The sequence below is a fragment of the Callithrix jacchus genome, chromosome 8, assembly GCF_049354715.1.
Source record: "Callithrix jacchus isolate 240 chromosome 8, calJac240_pri, whole genome shotgun sequence".
Lineage (NCBI taxonomy): Eukaryota > Metazoa > Chordata > Mammalia > Primates > Cebidae > Callithrix > Callithrix jacchus.
In genome coordinates, this window is record NC_133509.1 from 65,701,909 (window position 1) to 65,723,225 (window position 21,317).

The 21,317-nt window shown below is 39.4% G+C and overlaps 1 protein-coding gene across 50 annotated transcripts in view; it reads right to left on the reverse strand.

Moving 5' to 3' along the window:
- HEATR5A (HEAT repeat containing 5A) overlaps nt 1-21,317 on the reverse strand; it is a 137,026-nt gene that overhangs the window by 27,314 nt on the left and 88,395 nt on the right. For all 50 annotated transcript variants that reach the window (XR_013521129.1, XR_013521128.1, XR_013521127.1 and 47 more), the window contains 6 exons: nt 19,967-20,105; nt 9,154-9,333; nt 6,739-6,978; nt 4,629-4,810; nt 2,319-2,387; nt 141-320 (listed from right to left, as the gene is read on the reverse strand). Coding sequence is in view for 47 of the 50 variants with exons in the window: in XM_078334736.1 (XP_078190862.1) it covers nt 141-320; nt 2,319-2,387; nt 4,629-4,810; nt 6,739-6,978; nt 9,154-9,333; nt 19,967-20,105 (990 nt within the window). In the remaining 3 variants the exon portion in view is untranslated. The remainder of the gene's footprint in view (nt 1-140; nt 321-2,318; nt 2,388-4,628; nt 4,811-6,738; nt 6,979-9,153; nt 9,334-19,966; nt 20,106-21,317) is intronic.

Genomic DNA, 21,317 nt, shown 5'->3' on the forward strand with positions numbered 1-21,317 from the left:
TACATCACATGTTGGAATTCTTTTTGTTTACCTTAAGAATGAATTTCTTTGTAGTTGATTTTAAATAGTAAATTTCAGTTTATGGCCTAAGGTGTTTATTAACAATTTCCAGAATTGATTATAAATTAAGAAGTACCAACCTCTGCCCAGGCTTTAAGCACAGCTAAGATCTCCATGGTAGAAGCACTTTCATTATATAAGTGACTTAGAGCTTCTTTTCCAGCCTGTATTTTTGTTAATGATGAGACAAGCAACTGATGAATTCTTCGTAGATCATTAAGGTCACTTACAACTCCACTTGCTATCCAGGCACTGCAAACCTAGTTTTCAAGAAATTAAAAGTTATATTTTAAAATTATAAATATCTCCCTTGGCTGGGTGTGGTGGCTCATGCCTGTAATCCCAGCACTTTGGGAGGCTGAGGCAGGCAGATTTTTTGAGCCCAGGAATTTGAGACAAGGCTGGGCAACATGTCAAAACTCTGTCTAAAAGAAAATACAAAAATTAGCTGGGCGTGGTGATGTGCACCTGTAGTACTAAGAAATCCTATCTCTAAAAAAAAAAAAATCTCCATTGTGAGTTCAGCAGAGCTCACTTACATGTCAAGAATCTAGACACTGAGACTATATTGCTATTGCTTTCAAGAAATCCTATGGAAGGAGGCTGATGTTAGTCAAAGTCAGCATTTCCAAAGGGAATGAAGTCTTCAGGTTGAAGGAAGGAAACCAGTGCTAATGAGTATATAAATTGAACAGCTCTAGATGAATTAATATTGAGAAACGAAGCTATAAAATCATAAAACTCCAACAAAAATTTTTGGTTGTTTTGAAGACAGTGTATTTTTAATCTTAAAAACAAAGTATCATTAATTCTACAATGCCAAACACTCAAGCTATGGTTTTTCCAGATGCCATGATACTGCTCTCTCTTTTTTAGGGATAGGATCTTGCTCTGTAGCCCAGGCTGGAATGCAGTAGCACCATCGCTGCTCCTGCAGCCCTTACCTCCCTGGCCCAGGGGATCCTCCCACCTCAGCCTCCTAAGTAGCCGGGACCACAGGCACACACTACCATGCCTGGCTAATTTTTATAGAGACAGAGTATCCCTATGTTGCCCAGGCTGGTCTTGAATTCCTAAGTCCAAGTGAGCCACTTGCCTTGGCCTCCTAAAGTGCTGAGATTACAGGAATGAGCCACTATGCCCCAGCTGATATTTCTCTTTTTCTAAGGAAAATTTATTTTTCCTCTTCTGTGTATTTATTTAGTTTTTGTCTCATCTCATAAAATATTTCCAGTAGCTTACAGCAAGAACACACACAAGAAAGTTATAACAGAGATTCCTAAAACATTTAACATAGTTCTCTGAAAGCACTCAACTATTTCCCAAGTACAATTAAAGAAAATTGAAAGAACTGACTAAAATTAGTTTTTCCCACTAAATTTATAATTAATTTATTCATTCCAGCTGGAGTACAGTGGTATGATCTCAGGTCACTGCAGCCTCCAACTCCCAGGTTCACGTGATCCTCCCCACTCAGCCTCCCAAGTACCAGGGACAATAGGTGCCCACCACCATGTCTGGCTACTTTTTTGTATTTTTAGTAGACTGGGTTTCACCATGTTGGCCAGGCTGGCCTCTAACTCAAGTGATCCGCCTGCCCTGGCCTCTCAAAGTGTTGGGATTACAGGCGTGAGCCACTGTGCCTGGCCTAGGGCTAGATATTAAGTGTTTGACAACGCAGTCTGAGATAAGCAACTGTTTAAAATTCTATACTATATGGCTCTTAGGTATATGAAAAAGTGCTCAATCTCATTTAAAATATAAATCTAAACTATCCTGAGACAGTCTTTTTATTCTATCATATAGACAAAAATCTAAAAGTTTGATGACTCACGATGTCGCTGGGACTGTGGCAAAACAGGTACTTGTACAATGCTGGTGGAAATTTAAATGGTAAATACCTCTAATACACTCTTAAATCCATCAATTCAATATTGAGAAATTTATCTCACAGATACGCTTATACCCAGTGAAATGACCCATGCCCAAGGTCATTCATACAGCACTATTCTAATAGGGAAAGACAAAAAACCCCAATGTCCATCAATATGAAACTGATTAAATAAATTGTAACATATCCATATAGTGGATTATCATGCAGTTGTCAAAAATAAAGAGGAAGTTCTCTATATTTGAGAAGAAAAATGTAAGCTGTGATTGCCAGTAAGACAACTATAAAGAAAAACAATGGTTAAAAATACAAACTACAGGATTGCTTCCCAAGATTATTTCTTAAGCTTCATCTTTTAACCATTTACCTGACATGCTTTGGCAGTGACATCAGGTGGTGTCTCTGAAGTGAAGGCTGGTCTAAGTGCTGCTCCTACCTGGCAAGAAATTATATGACATATCAAACATCGATAAGTAAGACAGTCCAAGTTTTCCCTCTTTTTAAAGTTATTTTAAATGATTTATTTATAACAGGTATTATGAATAACTGTTGTTTTGCCTACCCAATATATCTTCCCCTGGTTTTGGATAACAGCATCCCAATTTTTCCTTTGGGAAACAATCTTCTCTCCCCAACTCTCTCTCTCTCTTTTTTTTAGACGAGTCTCACTGTGTCGCCCAGGCAGGCTGGAGTGCAGTGGTGCAATCTCGGCTCACTGCAACATCTGCCTCCCAGGTTTCAAGCAATTCTCCTGCTTCAGCCTCCCAAGTAGCTGGAATTACAGGTGCATGTCACCATGCCCAGCTAATTTTTATATTTTTAGTAGAGACAGGGTTTTACCATGTTGACCAGTCTGGTCTCAAACTCCTGTTGATCCTCCCACCTTGGCCTCCTAAAGTGCTGGAATTACAGGTGTAAGCCACTGCGCCCAGCCTCTCCCCAACTCTTAATCCATGTTGCTATTTTGGAGTGACAGCATTGCGTGGCTCCAGGGACTCATGCTGGGATAATGAAAGCTCTCAAGACTTTCACTGGGATTACTGGGAGAGAAGCACTGTATCTTTTTAAGTCCCTGGGTGCTAAGAAAGCCATCCTGATATCACATAGAGAGAATAAACCTGAGAATAAGGCCACAGTGGAAGAAAGCAGAGACAGCTAAGAGATTGCTAATAATAATTTTTCTTTTCTACTTGAGTTGTATTTCCAGCACTTAACAGTTCTAAGAGGGCTAAAAATATAACAGAGCTCCTCTTAATTAGGGTGAATTATAATATTCTAATATGATAGTTCTACGTAAATTTAATTGCTTCATTTTGCTTAGTCCGTAAGTATATGTTGGTATTAGCTGAATGAAGTGATCAAGACTGCTAATCAACTGATGAACTGTTCTGGTATCCCTAACTGCTAGCCATCAGAAGTTACTTCTGAACATAATGAGATATCTCTTTGGATGATACTGCTAGAGGATTACAAGAAAGCTGCTGATTTTGTTTTCTTCCTTGATCTTCCTAAATTATTCAGTGGACCAGTCAAACAATCAGTTAAAAAGATTACGCAACCAGTAATAGAAACCTGAATCCTTGGGCTGGGCCTGGTGGCTCATGCCTGTAGTCCCAGCACTTTGGAGGAAGACAGATCACTTGAGCCCAAGAGTTCAAGACCAGCCTGGGCAACATGGTACAACCCTGTCTTTACAAAAAATACAAAAATTGGCCAAGTGTGGTGGTGTGTACCTGTAGTTACAGCTACTTCAGGTTGCATTGAGCCCAAATTACACCACTGCACTCCAGCCTGGGCAACAGGATAAGACCTTGTTTCAAAAACAAACACAAAAACAAAACACCACAGAAATCTGAATCGCTTCCTAAGTATAGAAAAAAAATGAAAGAGGTTATATATATTATGAAAATTAACCTTTAAGGTTATAAAACACTTGTTTTTTGTTTTTGTTTTCTTTAACGAGAATTTTTTTTTTTCCTGGAGATGGGCGTCTCCATAGGTTGCCCAGGCTGGACTGGAACTTCTGGCTAAAGTGTTCTTCCTGTCTCAGCCTCCTAAGGAGCTACAGGCATACTACAGTGCCCAAAAGACCTGTTTTATGTACTCTGCTTTGATCTGAAGCTTTATAACGTATTAGCTGTAAGATTTCTTCAAACATATGTGCTTTCTATATATGGATTATACTGGTGATATGTTAGCAGAGATATACACTAATTTATGAGGTGACATCCCAATTAGGTTCATAGACAGATCTCTTCCTTCTTTTCCTCCCTCCCTCCCTTCCTTTCTCTCTTTCCCCCTTTCTTCTTTTAAACTTTCCCATCCTCAGACAGTTTCACAGACTTTTTTTTTTTTGAGACAGCGTCTGGATTTGTCACTCAGGCTTGAGTGTAGTGGCACAATCTCAGCTCAATGTAACCTCTGTCTTCTAAGCTCAAGTGATTCTCCCACCTCAGCCTGAGACTACAGGTACACACCACCATGCCAGCTAGTTTTGTTTTTGTTGGTAGAGATGGGGTTTTGCATGTTGTCTAGTCTTGAATTCCTGGGCTCAAAGCTACCCGCCTGCTTCAACCCCACAAAATGCTAGGATTACAGGTATGAGCCACTGCACCTAGTCTTATGGACTTATTATCTGTGTGCTTAATAATAAAATTCTCTAACAGAAAGTGCTTACATTGGCTTGATACTGTTCCAGAATCACATGACCTGGAAACTCTGGTTCTGGAACAGTTGCAAATCGCCGAATAACAACTAACAGCATTTCAAGGCCAGATAGACGGAGATGGTCATTGTGATCTGTGGCAGCCATAAAAGCCATGCGAATTAAGTCAGCAAGATGCAACACCAAAAAATCACCTATAAGATTAAAAAACATATTGAGAGAAAAGAAGATTAGAAAATATTAAAAAAATGTGCTGGAACTAAGACTTACATTAAGTGATCATCTTTCCTCCTCTAATTTTATAACCTAGACTTTAAGTACCTCTGACTTGATACACTGTTTTTATTGTTTGTTAACTACATACTTTAAAGCTGGATTTAATGTACAGTCCAAATACACAAAAAAAACTGTTCCAAAGTTAATAATTATATACAGCTACTCAGGGCAGAATTAGCAACTTTTAAGAGTCCTAACAGTATCTTCAATAAAAATTTTGTTCAGATTTTATGATAACAACACATTAGTTGGTACTGAGGAGACTTTGGGCTTTGATTAATAAAGCAGAAATTTATTCTCTTTATGTCAAGTTGAAGCTAAGATGTAATGTTCCTTTAAAAAAAAAGTTTTATGTGGCTCTCTATATCTACTACAGTGTCTTATTTATACATATCTTGCCAAACACGGAAATGAGGAGAGCATAAAGAACATTTCTAGCTGTAGAAATGATAAATGAGAATTCCTTTCATTCCTGTAACACATTGTTTGGTATAATAAATCTCCTGTGGAGTAATATAAGAAAATTGTTTAACAGAAGAAATCAACATATCTTAGTAAATGCCAAACACAACTGTAACTGAGAGCACAGGAATCAGTAAGTATCTACAGCATGTATATTTTATAAACTGTACAGAGCTCATCATAAGGAGACCCAAAAAATGTGTACTTAAAAAATAATTAAACCAGAGATAACTAAATCATACTCAGACTGGAAATAGCAACCTTTTGCTTTGTAATTCTATTGTCTGGTAAAGAATACTTCTAAGGCATTTAGAAATACGCACTGTGGACAGGTGCAGTGGCTAATGCCTATAATCCCAGCACTCTGGGAGACTGAGGTGGGAGAGTCACTTGAGCCCAGAAGTTTGAGACCAGCCTGGGCAACATAATAAGATCCCATTTCTACAAAAAAGTGAAAACTAGATGGGCATGGCGGTATATGCCTATAGTCCCAGCTACTCGGGAGGTTGGGGTGGGAGAATTGTTTGAGCCTGGAAGGTTGAGGCTACAATGAGCTGTCACTGCACTCCAGCCTGGGTGACAGGGTGAGATTCTGTCTCAAACAAAAACAAAAACAACCATATATATATATATATATATATATATATACACACACACACATATATTATGTATTGTGTCTTTGAACATGAGCTTAAGTGAATTTGAAAAATTAGACATCAAACCCTAAAATCAAACATAAATAGGTAAAAATAATACACTTGAACAGTAAGAGGTGGTCAAAATGGTCTTACTGTTTTTGTAAAAAATCAGGTTTACTTAACAAGGAGAAAGGCTCAAATGTGTTCCAGTTAATATTTATGATGCTAAAATAATCTATAAGCAAAAACTAGCCCAAGTTACAAACCAGGAAATAATTTTTGAGAACTAGTTAATGTTTATACTATTTCCCAAGAAATAATTATTTTCTATAAACTTAACTCATTGCACATGTTCATTAAAGTGAATGCCAATTTAAGAAGTTTAATCATTAAAAATGTATTTAAACATGAAGTGATGTGATCATAGCTCACTGCAAGCTCAAACTCCTGGGCTCAAGTGATCCTCCTGCCTCAGCCTCTCAAGTAGCTGGAACTATGGGTGCACACCACCATGCCCTGCTAATTTAAAAATATTTTTTTAGTAGAGACAATGTTCCATTGTTGCCCAGGCTGGTTTCAAACTCCTAGGCTCAAGGGATCCTCCTGCCTCAGCCTCCCAAAGTGTTGGGATTATAGGTATGAGCCACTGTGTCTGACTAGTTTCATTTTTAAAATTAATATTAAAACCATAAGCAGACAGCATGTTTACACATATCATTTGGTGTTTTCATTACTATGTCACTTACTTCTTGAATCTCTTTTTTTCATTTCTTGTGCTAAAGCAATGTCAAAATGTGCACTGTTAGCATTCTCACATTGGTTAATTATCCTACAGACACATTCAGCAGCAAAGACTCTAGTAGCCCATTGGGGATTGGTAAAAGGATGGGATTTTTCATCATGTGTGGTGGTCAGGACTGAGGCATCATCCCCTTTATCTCCTTCTTCTTCTTGCATTGTATCCACACAAGTTAGAGCTGTAAAATCTTTTATTCAAGGAGAACAAATGTAATTATAATCAATTGAAAGATATATATATATACACACATATATATTTATATTAAAAGGAACAGAAAAATGACTTCAAATTCAGACTAGAATTGTTACTGATCAATTATCAATTGCTATTGGTCACTTTTTTTAACAATATCAAATAATTAGGTCTAATAACTGCAGTTGTCTAAAAGAGATGCTTTAATAACTGTTCCAGGTCAAAATGACAAAGCTGTTATCAATCCCCTGCATGCAGATGGATGTACTTAAGTAAACTCAAAATTCTCTAGTAGGGAATATGTATGGGATACATTGGGAAGGCTGTTTTAACTCTGGAGCCTTTCATGGATTTAAGAAGGTTCCTGAATCTACTCAAACTGTCTGAAAGTATTTTTCTTAGGGTAGACCCATTGCTATTATTACAGTATCAAATTTGTACTGATAGCTAGAGTCACTGAGTAGTGAATTATTTCCTCTACTTATTAACTGTTAAGCTTACCAACTGTTTACGAACTGAAAATGGAACTAACGCTATGAAACAAAACAAACTACTTTTCTTATATTATCCCATATATCAACATTTTTTGCATGTTAGAATAGCAAAGATGTCATAAATAAGGTTAAGGCAAAGTTAACAGAGCCTGGAAGGTGTTTTCCTGAGAAGGTATGGAGCCAAAGCACAGAAGATGAAGAATTAATGGCAAGATAAAATAGAGCAAGTTCAGGGAATATGAATGTAAAATTTAAGAAAGTTAAGTGAGACATCAGAAAAATGTAATCAGTCTATCTATGCACATATAAATGTTCTTTTCTTTTCTTTCTTTTTTTTTTTCTTTTGAGACAAGATCTTGCTCTGTTACACAATCATGGCTCACCTAGAATACCTGGACTCAGGCAACATTTTCTTTTAAAGAAGTCCTTGCAATTTCTGAGTAGTGGGGACAGAAGAGAGAATTAGAGAAATAAAACATGTATAGTGTAATAGTTTAACAGCAGGTACAGTCACTGGAGAGGAACCAGTAAGAATCAAGATAGAAAGAGGAGAATACAAAACATTCCAGGGATTTTATTTAACTTTTTTCCTATCACACAATTCAGACATGAGAGCTACCTTAAATTTTAAGGCTTGGGCAACGGAGTTGGGAGCACTGAACTACAGTGGAAAGCTTGTGGATTTTAAAAGTTATGTAGGCATAGGACTAAATCTGTCTATGTCTTCGGGTTGGTTACCTCTCCGGGCCTGTTTTCTATAAAACAGAATAAAATTGCCTATGTACAGGATGAGTTAAAAGATTAAATCAGGTAAATTTTGTACAGTTCTTGGAAAAGAACTGTTTTTTCTCTTCTTTATTCCTCTTATTTATTTTCTCTCTTACCCCAAGGATACAAATATTAAAGATTTGCATATACGTTCTCATGAACAATTATCTTGCATTACTAAAGACATTACGGCAATAACACTGTTTTGTAATACTATTTGAAATTAACATTATATGTAGTGAAACTGGCTTGCTCAGAATGTCATAACTTTGAAGAATTTTCTCTTACGATGACTAAACAATTTCATATAATGTGTGGCATGGGGTGGGTATGTATGTATGTATGTATGTATGTAGAGACAGGGTCTGACTCTATTACCCAGGCCGGAGTGCAGTGGTGTGATACTGGTTCACTGCAACCTCTACCTCTTGGGCTCAAGCAATCCTCCCATCTTAGCCTCCTGAGTAGCTAGGACTACAGGCGTGAGTTGTAGTCCTAGCCCAGCTAATGGCCTGCCTTAGCCTCCCAAAGTGCTGGGATAAAAGGCACAAGCCACCGCAGCTGGTCTCAAATATTTATTGTATGTATGAATAGAAATGATGGGGACAATATGAATTAAGTCCCACTTTTTACAGCATAAATAATAACTCTACTTTTTGGTTTGTTTTACATAGGAAAGTCATCTAAGACAGCAAAAGGGAAAAACAGCAGGCTTAAGTATTAGATTTATACTGTTCAAATTAAAGAGAATTCTAAAACACTAGAAATATAATCTTCATCTGAAGAAAGAAACAATCAGACAATCAGAATCCAGCTAGACAAGACTGATGAGTTCTCAGCAGTAAACAATTTTATGTAAAGTCTTAAATTTCAATTTTATTATTTAACTGATAATGACCAACGCTTACCAGCTGATGCAGCAAGTACATCTTCACAAAGCTTTAACCAAAGGGAGAGTTTTCCCACAGCCATAGATGTAAGCATATAATTTAAAGTCTCTTTGATATCATGGCATAATTTGTCATCTGTCTCTTTGTCTAGCAATATCAATAATGCCCCCTCAAGGCCGACTTCTCTGATGTTAGCATCTGACAAGAAGAAAAACAATGATCTAAGTAATATAGAAAGCAAAACTACCATATCAGAAGCTCACAAATTCAGTAGTTATTCAAATAGTAGACAAAAATATATACCAAAGAACTAGCCCAAATACCACGTTTTAATCTACTGAGATCCATTTTAGTTCACACTTGAATTCTGTTGAATTTTGGGATTATTTATGATCCTATATAGCCGTATTTTATGTAATGTCATTGAAAGGAAAGTATTAAGAATTATTATGTTTTCTTAATCACGTAAAAATTTTTACACAATTAGTGTCCAATACTTATATGTTTTATTCAGTGCTTCTTCCCCATTTTGAGACAGTCTTGCTCTGTCACCCAGGCTGGAGTGTAGTGGTACGATCTCAGCTCACTGCAACCTCCGCCTCCTGGGTTGAAGCAATTCTCCTGACTCAGTCTCCCAAGTAGCTGGGATTACAGCTGCCTGCCACCACATCTGGCTAATTTTTGTATTTTGAGTAGAGATGGGGTTTCGCCATGTTGGTCAGGCTGGTCTTGAACTCCTAACCTCAAGTGATCCGCCCGCCTAGGCCTCCCAAAGTGCTGGCATTATAGGTGTTGAGCCACAGTGCCTGGCTGCCAGTGCTTCTTAGTATAATTATTTTCTAATTTTAAATAAACATAATTAAGTTTTCCTCATTCTGATATACAGTTTTAAAATTTGTTAACATGAGATAAAGCCCAAAGAGAAAAAAACACTATATGAAAAACACTGTTTAATTACTCCAATTAAGCTATTGTGGACTACTGAATAAACATATATCACTATACAATATTCTCACTACTATGAAGTAACACCTCTAAGGGGAAATATAATCCTTGATCTAGCATCAACTATTATCTTTAATTCTGAAAGTGCCAAAAGGACAAATACATTTTCTCTTGAAGAGTTAACTCATCTAGCATTTATGAAAACAGGTAGATTTCAAAGATTATATTACTAGTAGACTATTCTATTTATTTATTTTTGGAGACAGAATCTTGCTTTGTTGCCCAGGTTGGAGTGCAGTGGCAGCCTCTGCCTCCCAAGTTCAAGTGATTCTCCTGCCTCAGCCTCCCCAGTAGCTGGGATTACAGGTGTGTGCCACCATGCCTGGCTAATTTGTTTTATATTTTTAGTAGAGATGAGGTTTTACCACGTTTGTCAGGCTGGTCTCGAACTCCTGACCTCAGGTGATCCACTGGCCTTGGCCTCCCAAAGTGCTGGGATTACAGGCGTGAGCCACCGTGCCTGGCCTTTGTGGGTGTTTTGTTTTGTTGGTATTAGACTGTTTTAAAAAAGAAGTTATCTTTTAAAGATCAGAAGGAGGTGGTAGAAATGTTTCAGATTAGGGGTCTAAGAAGATATAGCAGCTAAAGAGTCATGACTGGATCTTAGATTTAGGTAGCGGGGAAGGGGAGGACTCATAAAGGACATTTGGATGACTAGGGAAAAGTATATGAGGACAGTAAATATTGATTTTCTTAAGTGTTGCGATCATCTATGGATATGTCCTTTGCCTTAGTCCATTTTCGCACTGCTATAAAGACATACCCAAGACTGGGTAATTTATTTAAAAAAGGTTTCAGGCCAGGCATGGTGGCTCACGTCTGTAATCCCAGCACTTTGGGAGGGCGAGGCAGGCGAATCACCCGAGGTCAGGAGTTCAAGATCAGCCTGGCCAACATGGCAAAACCTCATCTCACTAAAAATACAAAAAATTAGCTGGGCGTGGTGGCAAGTGCCTGTAATCCTAGCTACTTGGAAGGCTGAGGCAGGAAAATCGCTTGAACCCGGGAGGTGGAGCTTGCAGTAAACCGAGATTGTGCCACTGCACTCCAGCCTGGGCAACAGAATGAGACTCTGAGAGAGAAAAAAAGAAAAAAGAGGTTTCATTGACTCACAGTTCTACATGACTGGGGAAGCCTCAGGAAACATACAATCATGGTGGAAGGAGAAGAGGCACATCTTACATGGCAGCAAGCAAGAGAGAGCGTGTAAAGGAAGTGAAGGGGGAAGAGCCCCTTGTAAAACCAACAGATCTTGTGAGAACTCACTATCATGAGAACAGCATGGGGGGAACCGGCCCCACGATCCAATCACCTTCCACCAGGTACCTCCCTCAACAACTGGGGATTATATTTGAAGATGAGACTTGGGTGGGAACACAAAACCAAACCATATCATTCCACCCCTGGCCCTTCCCACGTCTCATGTCCACATTTCTAAACCAATCATGTCTTCCCAACAATCTCCCAGAAGTCTTAATTCATTTCAGCATTAACTCAAGTCCACAGTCCAAAGTCTCATCTGAGACAAAGCAAGTCACTTTGGCCTATGAGCCTGTAAAATCAAAAGCAAGTTAGTTTCTTTATAGATACAATGGGGTACAGGCATTGGGTAAATGCTCTTGTCCCAAATGAGAGAAATCAGACAAAACACAGGGGCTACAGCACCCATGCAAGTCCAAAATCCAGTGGGGCAGCCATGAAATCATAAAGCTCCAAAATGATCTCCTTGACTCCATGTCTCACACCCAGGGCACACTGATTCAAGAAGTGGGCTCCTAAGGCCTTGGGAAACTCCATCCCTGCAGCTTTGCAGGGTATAGCCTGCTGCCCTGGCTGCTCTCACAGCTGGCGTTGAGGGTATGCAACTTTTTCAGGCACATAGTGCAAGCTGTCAGTGGATCTATCATTCTTGAGTCTGGAGGCCCCCTTTTTCTTTCCTTTTTTTTTTTGAGACGGAGTCTCACTCTGTCACTCAGGCTAGAGTGCAATGGCATGATTTTGGCTCATTGTGACCTCTGCCTCCCAGGCTCAAGCAATTCTCTTGCCTTAGACTCCTGTTTAGCTGGGATTACAGGTCCACACCACCACGCCTGGCTAATTTTGTATTTTTAGTAGAGATGGGGTTTCACCATGTTGGTCAAGCTGGTCTCGAACTCCTTCCTTGGCCTCCCAAAGTGCTGGGATTACAGGGGTGAACCATCACGCCCAGCCTTGATGGTGTCCTTTTCCTTACAGCTCCACTAGGCAGTACCCCAGTGGGGACTGTGTGTGGGGGCTCCAACCCCTCAGTTCCCCTTTGCACTGCCCTAGCAGAGGTTCTCCATGAGGGCTTCACCCCTGCAGCAGCTTCTGCCTAGACATCTGGGCATTTCCATACATCATCAGAAATCCAGGTGGAAGTTCCCAAACCTCAGTTCTTGAATTCTGCATACTAGCAGGCCCAATATCATGTGGAAATTACCAAGGCTTGGGGCTTGGACCCTCTGAAGCAATGGCCTGAGCTGTATGTACCTTGGCCCCTTTTAGGCACAGTTGGAACAGCTGGGAAACAGGGCAACAATTCCTAAGGCTGCACAGAGCAGGGGGGCCCTGGGCCTGACCCACAAAACCATTTTTCCCTCCTAGGCCTCTGGGAGGGGCTGTCACTAAGGTCTCTAACATACTCTGGAGACATTTATCGACTGTCTTGGCAATTAAGATTAACATTTGACTCCTTGTTACTTAACGAAAATTTCTGCAGCAAGCTTGAATTTCTCCCCAGAACATTTTTTTCCTTTTTTTTTTTGAGACCGAGTTTTACTATTGTTACCCAGACTAGAGTGCAATGGCACGATCTCAGCTCACAGCAACCTCCACCTCCTGGGTTCAAGCAATTTTCCTGCCTCAGCCTCCTGAGTAGCTGGGACTACAGGCACGCACCACCATGCCCAGCTAATTTTTGTATTTTTAGTAGAGACGGGGTTGTTGACCAGGATGGTCTCGATCTCTTGACCTTGTGATCCACCCGCCTTGGCCTCCCAAAGTGCTGGGATTACAGGCGTGAGCTGCTGCGCTCAGTGGGGTTTTTTTTTTGTCTATCACATCCTTGGGCTGCAAATTTTCCAAACTTTTATGCTCTGCTTCTCCCACCTTTTTTTTTTTTTTTGAGTCTTATTCTGTTGTCTAGGCTGGAATGCAGTGGTGCAATCTCAGTTCATTGCAGCCTCTGCCTCCCGGGTTCAAGCGATTCTCCTGCCTCACCCTCCCCAGTATCTGAGATTATAGGTGCTTAACACCATGCATGGCTAATTTTTGTATTTTTGGTAGAGATGGGGTTTCACCATTTGGCCAGGCTTGTTTTGAACTCCTGAACTCAAGTGATCCACCAATCTCAGCCTCCCAAAGTGTTGGGATTACAGGTTATGAGCCACTGTGCCTGGCCTCTGCTTCCCTTTTAAACACAAACTCCAATTTCAGATAATCTCTCTCAAGTAAAAAGTTCCACAGATAACTAGGGCAGGGGCAAAACAGCGCCAGTCTCTTTACTTAAGCATAGCAGAATGACCTTTACTACAGTTCCTAGGAAGTTCATTAACTCAATCTGAAACCATACCACCTTGGGCTTCATTATCCACATAATTATCAGCACTTTGGTCAAAGCCATTCAACAAGTCTATAAGGAAGTTCTAAACTTTGTCACATCTTCCTATCTTCTTCTGCGCCCTCCAAACTGTTCCAACCTCTGTCTATTACCCAACTCTAAAGCTGCTTTGACATTTTTGGGTATCTTTATAGCAGTGACCCACTCTTGGTACCAATTTACTCTATTAGTCTGTTTTCACACTGCTATAAAGACATATGTGAGGCTGCGTAATTTATTAAACAAAAGAGGCTTAAGTGACTCACAATTCCGCAGGGCTAGGGAGGCCTCAGGAAACTTACAATCATGGTGGAAAGGGAAGAGGCACATTTTACATGGCAGCAGGTGAAAGTGTATATGAAGGAAGTGAAGGGGCAAAAAAAATCTCATGAGAATGCACTATCACGAGACCAGCATGTGGGAAACTGCTCCCATGATTCAATCATCCCCCACTAGGTCCCTCCCTCAACACCTGGGGATTATTATAATTCAAGATGAAATTTCAGTTGGGTCATAAACCAAACCATATCCTTCTTGGGAAATGTAAATTTCAGTGTGATGTCTGCAGCCTGCTTTAAGATGATTTGGCAAAAGGTTTATGTGTGTATATGGAGAGAGATGTCTATAAAATGAGTGTCATAAGGACATTAAGTAGATGAACTCACATGTTCACTGCATAATTCTTTTGGGTTCAAAAAAATCATTATTTCTGTTATGGTGATCTGTGATCAGTGATTTTTTTTTTTTTTCTGAGATGGTGTCTCCCTCTTACTGCCCAGGGTGGAGTGCAGTGGCACAATCTCAGCTCACTACAATCTCTGCCTCAAGGGTTCAAGCAATTCTCCTGCCTGAGCCTCCTGAGTAGCTGAAATTACAGGCGCCCACCACCATGCCTGGCTAATTTTTGTATTATTAGTAGAGATGGGGTTTCACCATCTTGGCCAGGCTGGTCTTGAACTCCTGACCTTGTGATCCACCCGTGTTGGCCTCCCAAAGTGCTGTGATTACAGGCTTGAGCCACTGTGCCCAGTCAATTGGTGTTACTATTTCAACTGTTTGGAGTGCCACAAACTATGTCCATGTAAAACAGCAAACTTATTCAATAAATGTTGTGTGTGTTCTGACTGCTCCATGCCTTTTCTCTCTCTCTCTCTTCTGGCCATTCCCCATCTCTTTCCTTCTAATTAATCTCTATTTTCCAAAACACAACAGCATCGAATTTAGGCCAATGAATAACACTGCAATGGCCTCACAGTGTTCCTGTGAAAGGAAGAGTCACATGTATCTCACTTTAAATCAAGAGCTGCAAATGATTAAGCTTAGTGAGAAAGGCATGTTAGAAGCCAAGACAGACCAAAAGTTGTGTCTCTTATGCCAGTTATCTAAGTTGTGAATGCAAAGAAAAAGTTCTTGAAGGAAATGAAAAAGGTATTCCAGTGAACACATAAATGATAAGGAAGAGAAACAACCTTGTTAACCGACATGGAGAAAGTTTTAGTGATCTAGATAGAAGTTCAAATCAGGCTCATGCCTGTAATCCCAGCACTTTGGGAGGCTGAGGTGGGCAAATCACCTAAGATCAGGAGCTCAAGAACAGCCTAGCCAACATGGTGAAACCCTGTTTCTACTAAAAGTACAAAAATTAGCCAGGCATGGTGGCAGGTACCTGTAATCCTAGCTACTTGGGAGACTGAGGCAGGAGAATTGCTTGAATCCGGGAGACGGAGGTTGCAGTGAACTGAGATTATGCCACTGCACTCTAGCCTGGGTGACAGAGCAAGACTCCATCTCGAGAGATAAAAAAAAAAAAAAAAAAGTTCAAATCAGCCACAGCACTGAGCCTGATCCAGAGCAAGCTATAGAAGAAAAGGTAAAAACTAGCAGAGGCTGGTTCATGGGGTTAAGGAAATAAGCTGTCTTCATAACATAAAAATGGAAGACAAAGGCCGGGCGTGGTAGGTCACACCTGTAACCCCAGCACTTTGGGAGGCGAAGGCGGGTGGATCACTTGAGGTTGGGGGTTTGAGACCAGCCTGATCAACATGGAGAAACTCGGTCTCTACTAAAAATACAAAATTAGGCAGGCGTGGTGGCACATGCCTATAATCCCAGTTACCCGGGAGGATGAGGCAGGAGAATTGCTTGAACCTGGGAGGCAGAGGTTGTGGTAAGCTGAGATCATGCCATTGCACTGCAGCCTGGGCAACAAGAGCAAAACTCCATCTCAAAAAAAAAAAAAGGCAAGATAAAGCAGCAAATCCTGATGTAGAAGCTTCATCAAGTTAGCCAGAAGACCTAGCTAAGGCCAAAACAACCGTTTTTCTCTTTTTTCTTTTTTTGGAGACTGAGTCTTGCTCTGCCACCCAGGTTGGGGTGCAGTGGTGTGATCCTGGCTCACTGCAACTTCTGCCTTCCAGGTTCAAGCTATTCTCATGCCTCAGCCTCCTGAGTAGCTGGGATTATAGGTACCCACCACCACACCCGGCTAATTTTTGTATTCTTAGTAGAGATGGGTTTTACCATGTTGGCTAAGCTGGTCTTGAACTCCTGACCTCAAGTGATCTGCCCGCCTCGGCCTCCCAAACTGTTGGGATTCTAGGTGTGAGCCACAGCGCTGGGCCTAAAACAACAGGTTTTCAAAGTATATAAAATAGCCTTCTATTGGAAGATGCCATCTGGGACTTTCATAGCTAGAAAGGAGAAGCCAATGCCCAGCTTCAAAGGCAGGATCATTCTCTTGTGATGAGCTAAAGCAGCTGGTGACTTTAATGTCAGTGTGAACTGACCATTCCGAAAATCCCATGGTTTAAGGATTATGCTTAATTGGCTGGCATAGTGGCTCACATCTGTAATCCTCGCACTTTGGGAGGCTGAGGCAGGTAGAACACTTAAGCCCAGGAATTCAAGACCAGCCTGGGCAACAACGAGACTCCCATCTCCATAAAAGCACAAAAAAAATACTTAGCCAGGTGTGTTGACATTCATCTGTGGTTCCAGCTGCCAAGGAGGTTGAGGTGGAAAGAATCACATGAGCCTGGAAAGCAGAGGCTACAGTGAGCCCAGATCGTGCCACTGCACTTTAGCTAGGGCAACAGAGAGACCCTGTCTCAAAAAAAAAAAAGAATTATGCCTAATCTACTTTGCCTGTGTTCTATAAAAAAAACAAATGAAGCCTGGATGACAGCATATCTTTTTTTACAACAGGGTTTACTGAATATTTTAAGTCCACTGTTAAGACCTATTGCTCAGAAAAAAAAAAAAAAAAGATTCTTTTCAAAACATTACTGCTCACTGACAATGTGCCTAATCACCCAAGAGTTCTGATGGAGATGTACGAAGAGATAAATGTTGTTTTCATGCCTGTTAACACAATATCCATTCTGCAGATTAAGGAGTCATATTGACTTTCAAGTAATCTTATTTTAAAAATACATTTTGTAAGGCTACAGCTGCCACAGACAGTGACTCCTTTGATGGATCTGGGCAAAGTAACTGAAAACCTTCTGGAAAGGATTTATCATTCTAGATGGTTTCTTGAGATGCAATCTACTCCTGGTGAGGATGCTGTGAACATTGTTGAAATCATAGCAAAGGACTCACAGTATTCCATGAATTTAGTTGATAAAGAGGTAGCAGGTTTGAGAGAATTAACCCAGTTTTGAAAGTTCTACTGTAAGTAAAATGCTATAAAAAAATATTGCATGTTACAGAGTAATCTTTCATGAAAGGAAGTCAATGGACACGGCAAACTTCATTGCTGTCTCATTTTAAGAAATTGCCACAGCCACCCCAAACCTTTAGCAACCACAACCATGATTAAGCAGCCATCAACACTGGAGACAAGACCAACTACCAGCAAAAAGATTATGACTCGCTGAAGTCTCAGATGACGGTTAGCATTTTTTAGCAGTAAAGAATTTTTAAATTAAGGTACATACATCGCTTTTTTAGCCATAATGCTATTTCACATTTAGCAGACTATAGTATAGTATAAAGATAACTTTGTTATGCACTGGGAAACAAAAATATTCCTGACTTGCTTTATTGCATGGTCTGGAACCAAACCCACAATATTCCTAGGTATGCCTGTAAAGCAGCCCAGCCATGCTGACTAATTCAAGCTGAAGCAAAAGTTTTTGTTTTTGTTAGAGAAAAGGTCTCATTATGTTGATCAGGCTGTCCTTGAACTACTGGGCTAAAGTGATCCTCTTGCCTCAGTCTCCCAGGAAGCTGGGACTACAATTACATGCCACCACATCTGGCCCAGTTCCCTAAACATTTTAATGTAAGTATAACACCATTACTTAAAGAGCATAGATTACTGACAGTAAAATATATTATGAAGCTTAAGATACTGAAAAGTTCTATGAAGTCTATGACTTTCTAAATGTATGACAGTACTTTGAAATAAAAACTTTACAAATGTAAGTATATTACTTTTTTTTTTTTTAAGACAGAGTCTAGCTCTGTTGCCCAGGCTGGAGTGCAGTGGAGCAATTTCAGCTCACTGCAACCTCTGCCTCCTGGGTTCAAGTGATTTTTGTGCCTCAGCCTCCCAAATAGCAGGGACTACAGGAGCATGCCATCATACCCAGCTATATATATTTTTAGTCAAGATGAGGTTTTTCCATATTGGCCAGGCTGGTCTCAAACTTCTGACCTCAGGTGATCTGCCTGCCTTGGCCTCTCAAAGTACTGGGACTACAAGTGGGAGCCACTGTGCCCGGCCAAAGTGTAAGACATTACCTTTTTTTTTTTTGAGTCAGTGTTCTGATCTGTTACCTAAGCTGCAGTGTGGTGGTATAATAACTCACTGCACCCTCAAACTCCTAGGCTCAAGCAATTCTCTTCTCTCAGCCTCCTGATTAGCTAGTAGCTAGGACTACAGATGTGCACTATCACGCCTGGCTAATTTTAAAATTTTTTGTAGAGATGGGGTCTTACCATGTGGTCCAGGTTATTCTTTTTATAGATGCATATATATATATATATATATATATATATACACACACACATAATTTTTTATAAATAGAGACGAGGTCTCACTATATTAACCAGGCTGGTCTTGAACTCCTGACTTCAAGTCATCCTCCTATCTTGGCCTCCCAAAGTGCTGAGATTATAAGCATGATCTCGTGTGCCTAGCCCCCGGGCTGTTTTTGAACTCCTGACCTAAAACTGTCCTCTCTCCTTGGCCTTAAAAAGTGCTGAGATTACAGCTGTGAGCCACCACGCCTGGCCTATTATTACCATTTTTGTAGGTTAATAGTTTCTTTGAATTCATACTCAAATTCAGGTAATTCATATAATAGTTTTAAAATGAAGTGATACACACTTATATCTTACTGGCTAAGAAATCCTTTAATTCAGCTCTAAAATGTAAAAGAAGAGGCATTAAAAAATCCTCTTTAACTTGTAGCAGACTCATATATAATAAATTTTATGAAATTGAGATTTTGGGGTGAACAGAGGCATGTGTGATAAATTACTTAAGGGCTAATCCAATTTCATTTGACTACTGTGAAAAAACCTGCTCTAGATCAGTAGCTCTCAAACTTTAGCAGACTTGTGCATGGCTTAATAGGATTATGTTCTAAAGAATGTGTTGTTAGGCAATTTCATTGTTGTGTGAACATCACAGAGTGTACTTACCCAAACCTAGATGGTACAGACTACCACACACATAGGCTATATGGCATAGCCTATTGTTCATAGGCTACAAACCTGTAGAGCAAGTTACTGTACTGAACGCTATAGGTAATTATAACATAATGGTAAGCATTTGTGTATCAAAACATAGAAAAAATACAGTAAAAATATGATATATTATAATGTTATGGGACCACTGTTGTATATGGGGTCTGTTGTTGACCAAAATGCCATTATGTGGCACACAGCTGTACTAACATAAAGACTGTAAAAATATAGATTTAAAAATACAGATTTTTGGGTAATACTCCCAGATTTCTGGTTCAGTAGGTCTGGGATGGGTCTTAATAATCTGCATTTCTAAGAAGTTCCAGTTTGAGAACCACTGCTCTAAACCAGTAACATCACTGGTTGGAATAATGGCAATTCTTTCCTGTAGCAGGTTTAAGACATATCACATAATAACTTTTAAATTGTTTTAAAACTCACGTATATGTGGAAATTTTAAGATAAAAATTATCATTTGAGCTGGACACAATATTGATCAAGAGATATTACCTGAGGTCAACTCTTCTCTGCTATCCTTAGCAAGCATAACAGCGTATTCTGAAACTTCAGCTGCTTCTCTTTGTACGAGCTGACGTAAGCAAGCCAGTACTGCTCTTCTCAGTAACAAGTAGGGGCTACAAAGATTCACCTGAAAAAATAACATTTGAGGAATGACAGAGCTAAAATTCTTGTTGGCACTCAGTAAGTGTAACAGACATTCATTGGACCCATTCCTGATTCTGTCCAGCCCATCAGTAGGCTGGACACAATTTATGCATACATAGGAACTTCTTGCAACTATGCTAGAATACATTCTGATTATATAACTTAGAAACAGCTTAATAGGTAATATGTGTACTAGATTATGCATTACTCATAAATATAAGCAAAGATCAGTGTCAAAAGGTAGAATTTATATGAGTAAAAAGAACTACAACAGAAAGGATTTAGTTGCATTTCATACATTTGTGTTCATGCAACTATACTGTAATGTTTTATCATTCTCTAAGCAGAAATTTATACAAATCCATATAGGCAATACAGCATATTGTTTAAAATGGACATTCCAGAGTCAAAATGTCTCAGTTTGAGTCTTAGATCCACCACTTACTAGCTGTGTGACTGTGGGCAAATTATTTAACCTCTTTATAGTGCCTTAGTTTCCTCCTTTGTAACACTACCGTATCTCTCAGGGTATTATGATATTAACACAAAATAAATGCAAAGTGCTTACCACAGTACCTGTCAAATAGTAAATGCTCAATAAATGTTAGTTATTATTAGTGCAGTCTCTTAACAATAATATTTTAATCAGATAACATACAGAGTAAGTAGATGCATTTTCAAATAAAGGCAGAAAACATTCACCAAAAATGCTCTCTAGAGACAAGTGTTACAGAACACCAACTTTTATATATATGCATACATATTTATGTATTAATAGAATACATATATGTACACATCTTAAGATGCAATGTAAATCTCAATAGGCTGCATCTACCCATGGCAAATGATAAGACTGGTAATAATACTTCAGTTACAAGCTGAAGGTTAATGGACAAAAATTTTTAGTGATTTCATTTATGAAATAAAGATTAGATTTTAAATTAATTTTGTACTAACCATGAAAGTAAAGATCAGTTTGGTACAGTCTACAAAATAAATATGTATATTTTGATAGTGATCTTCAAAGCAAAATTTGAGAAATAATGGCATAATTCTATAGTGATGATTAGATTTGGCATATGTAAGAAAAATAGGACTGAAGTTTTGTAAAGAGCAGAGGCTAAATTTTGGGATGAAATAAAAGGTGGTAAAAACTATTAAGAATATGTAAGAAGAGTGTTGGGCATGGTGGCTC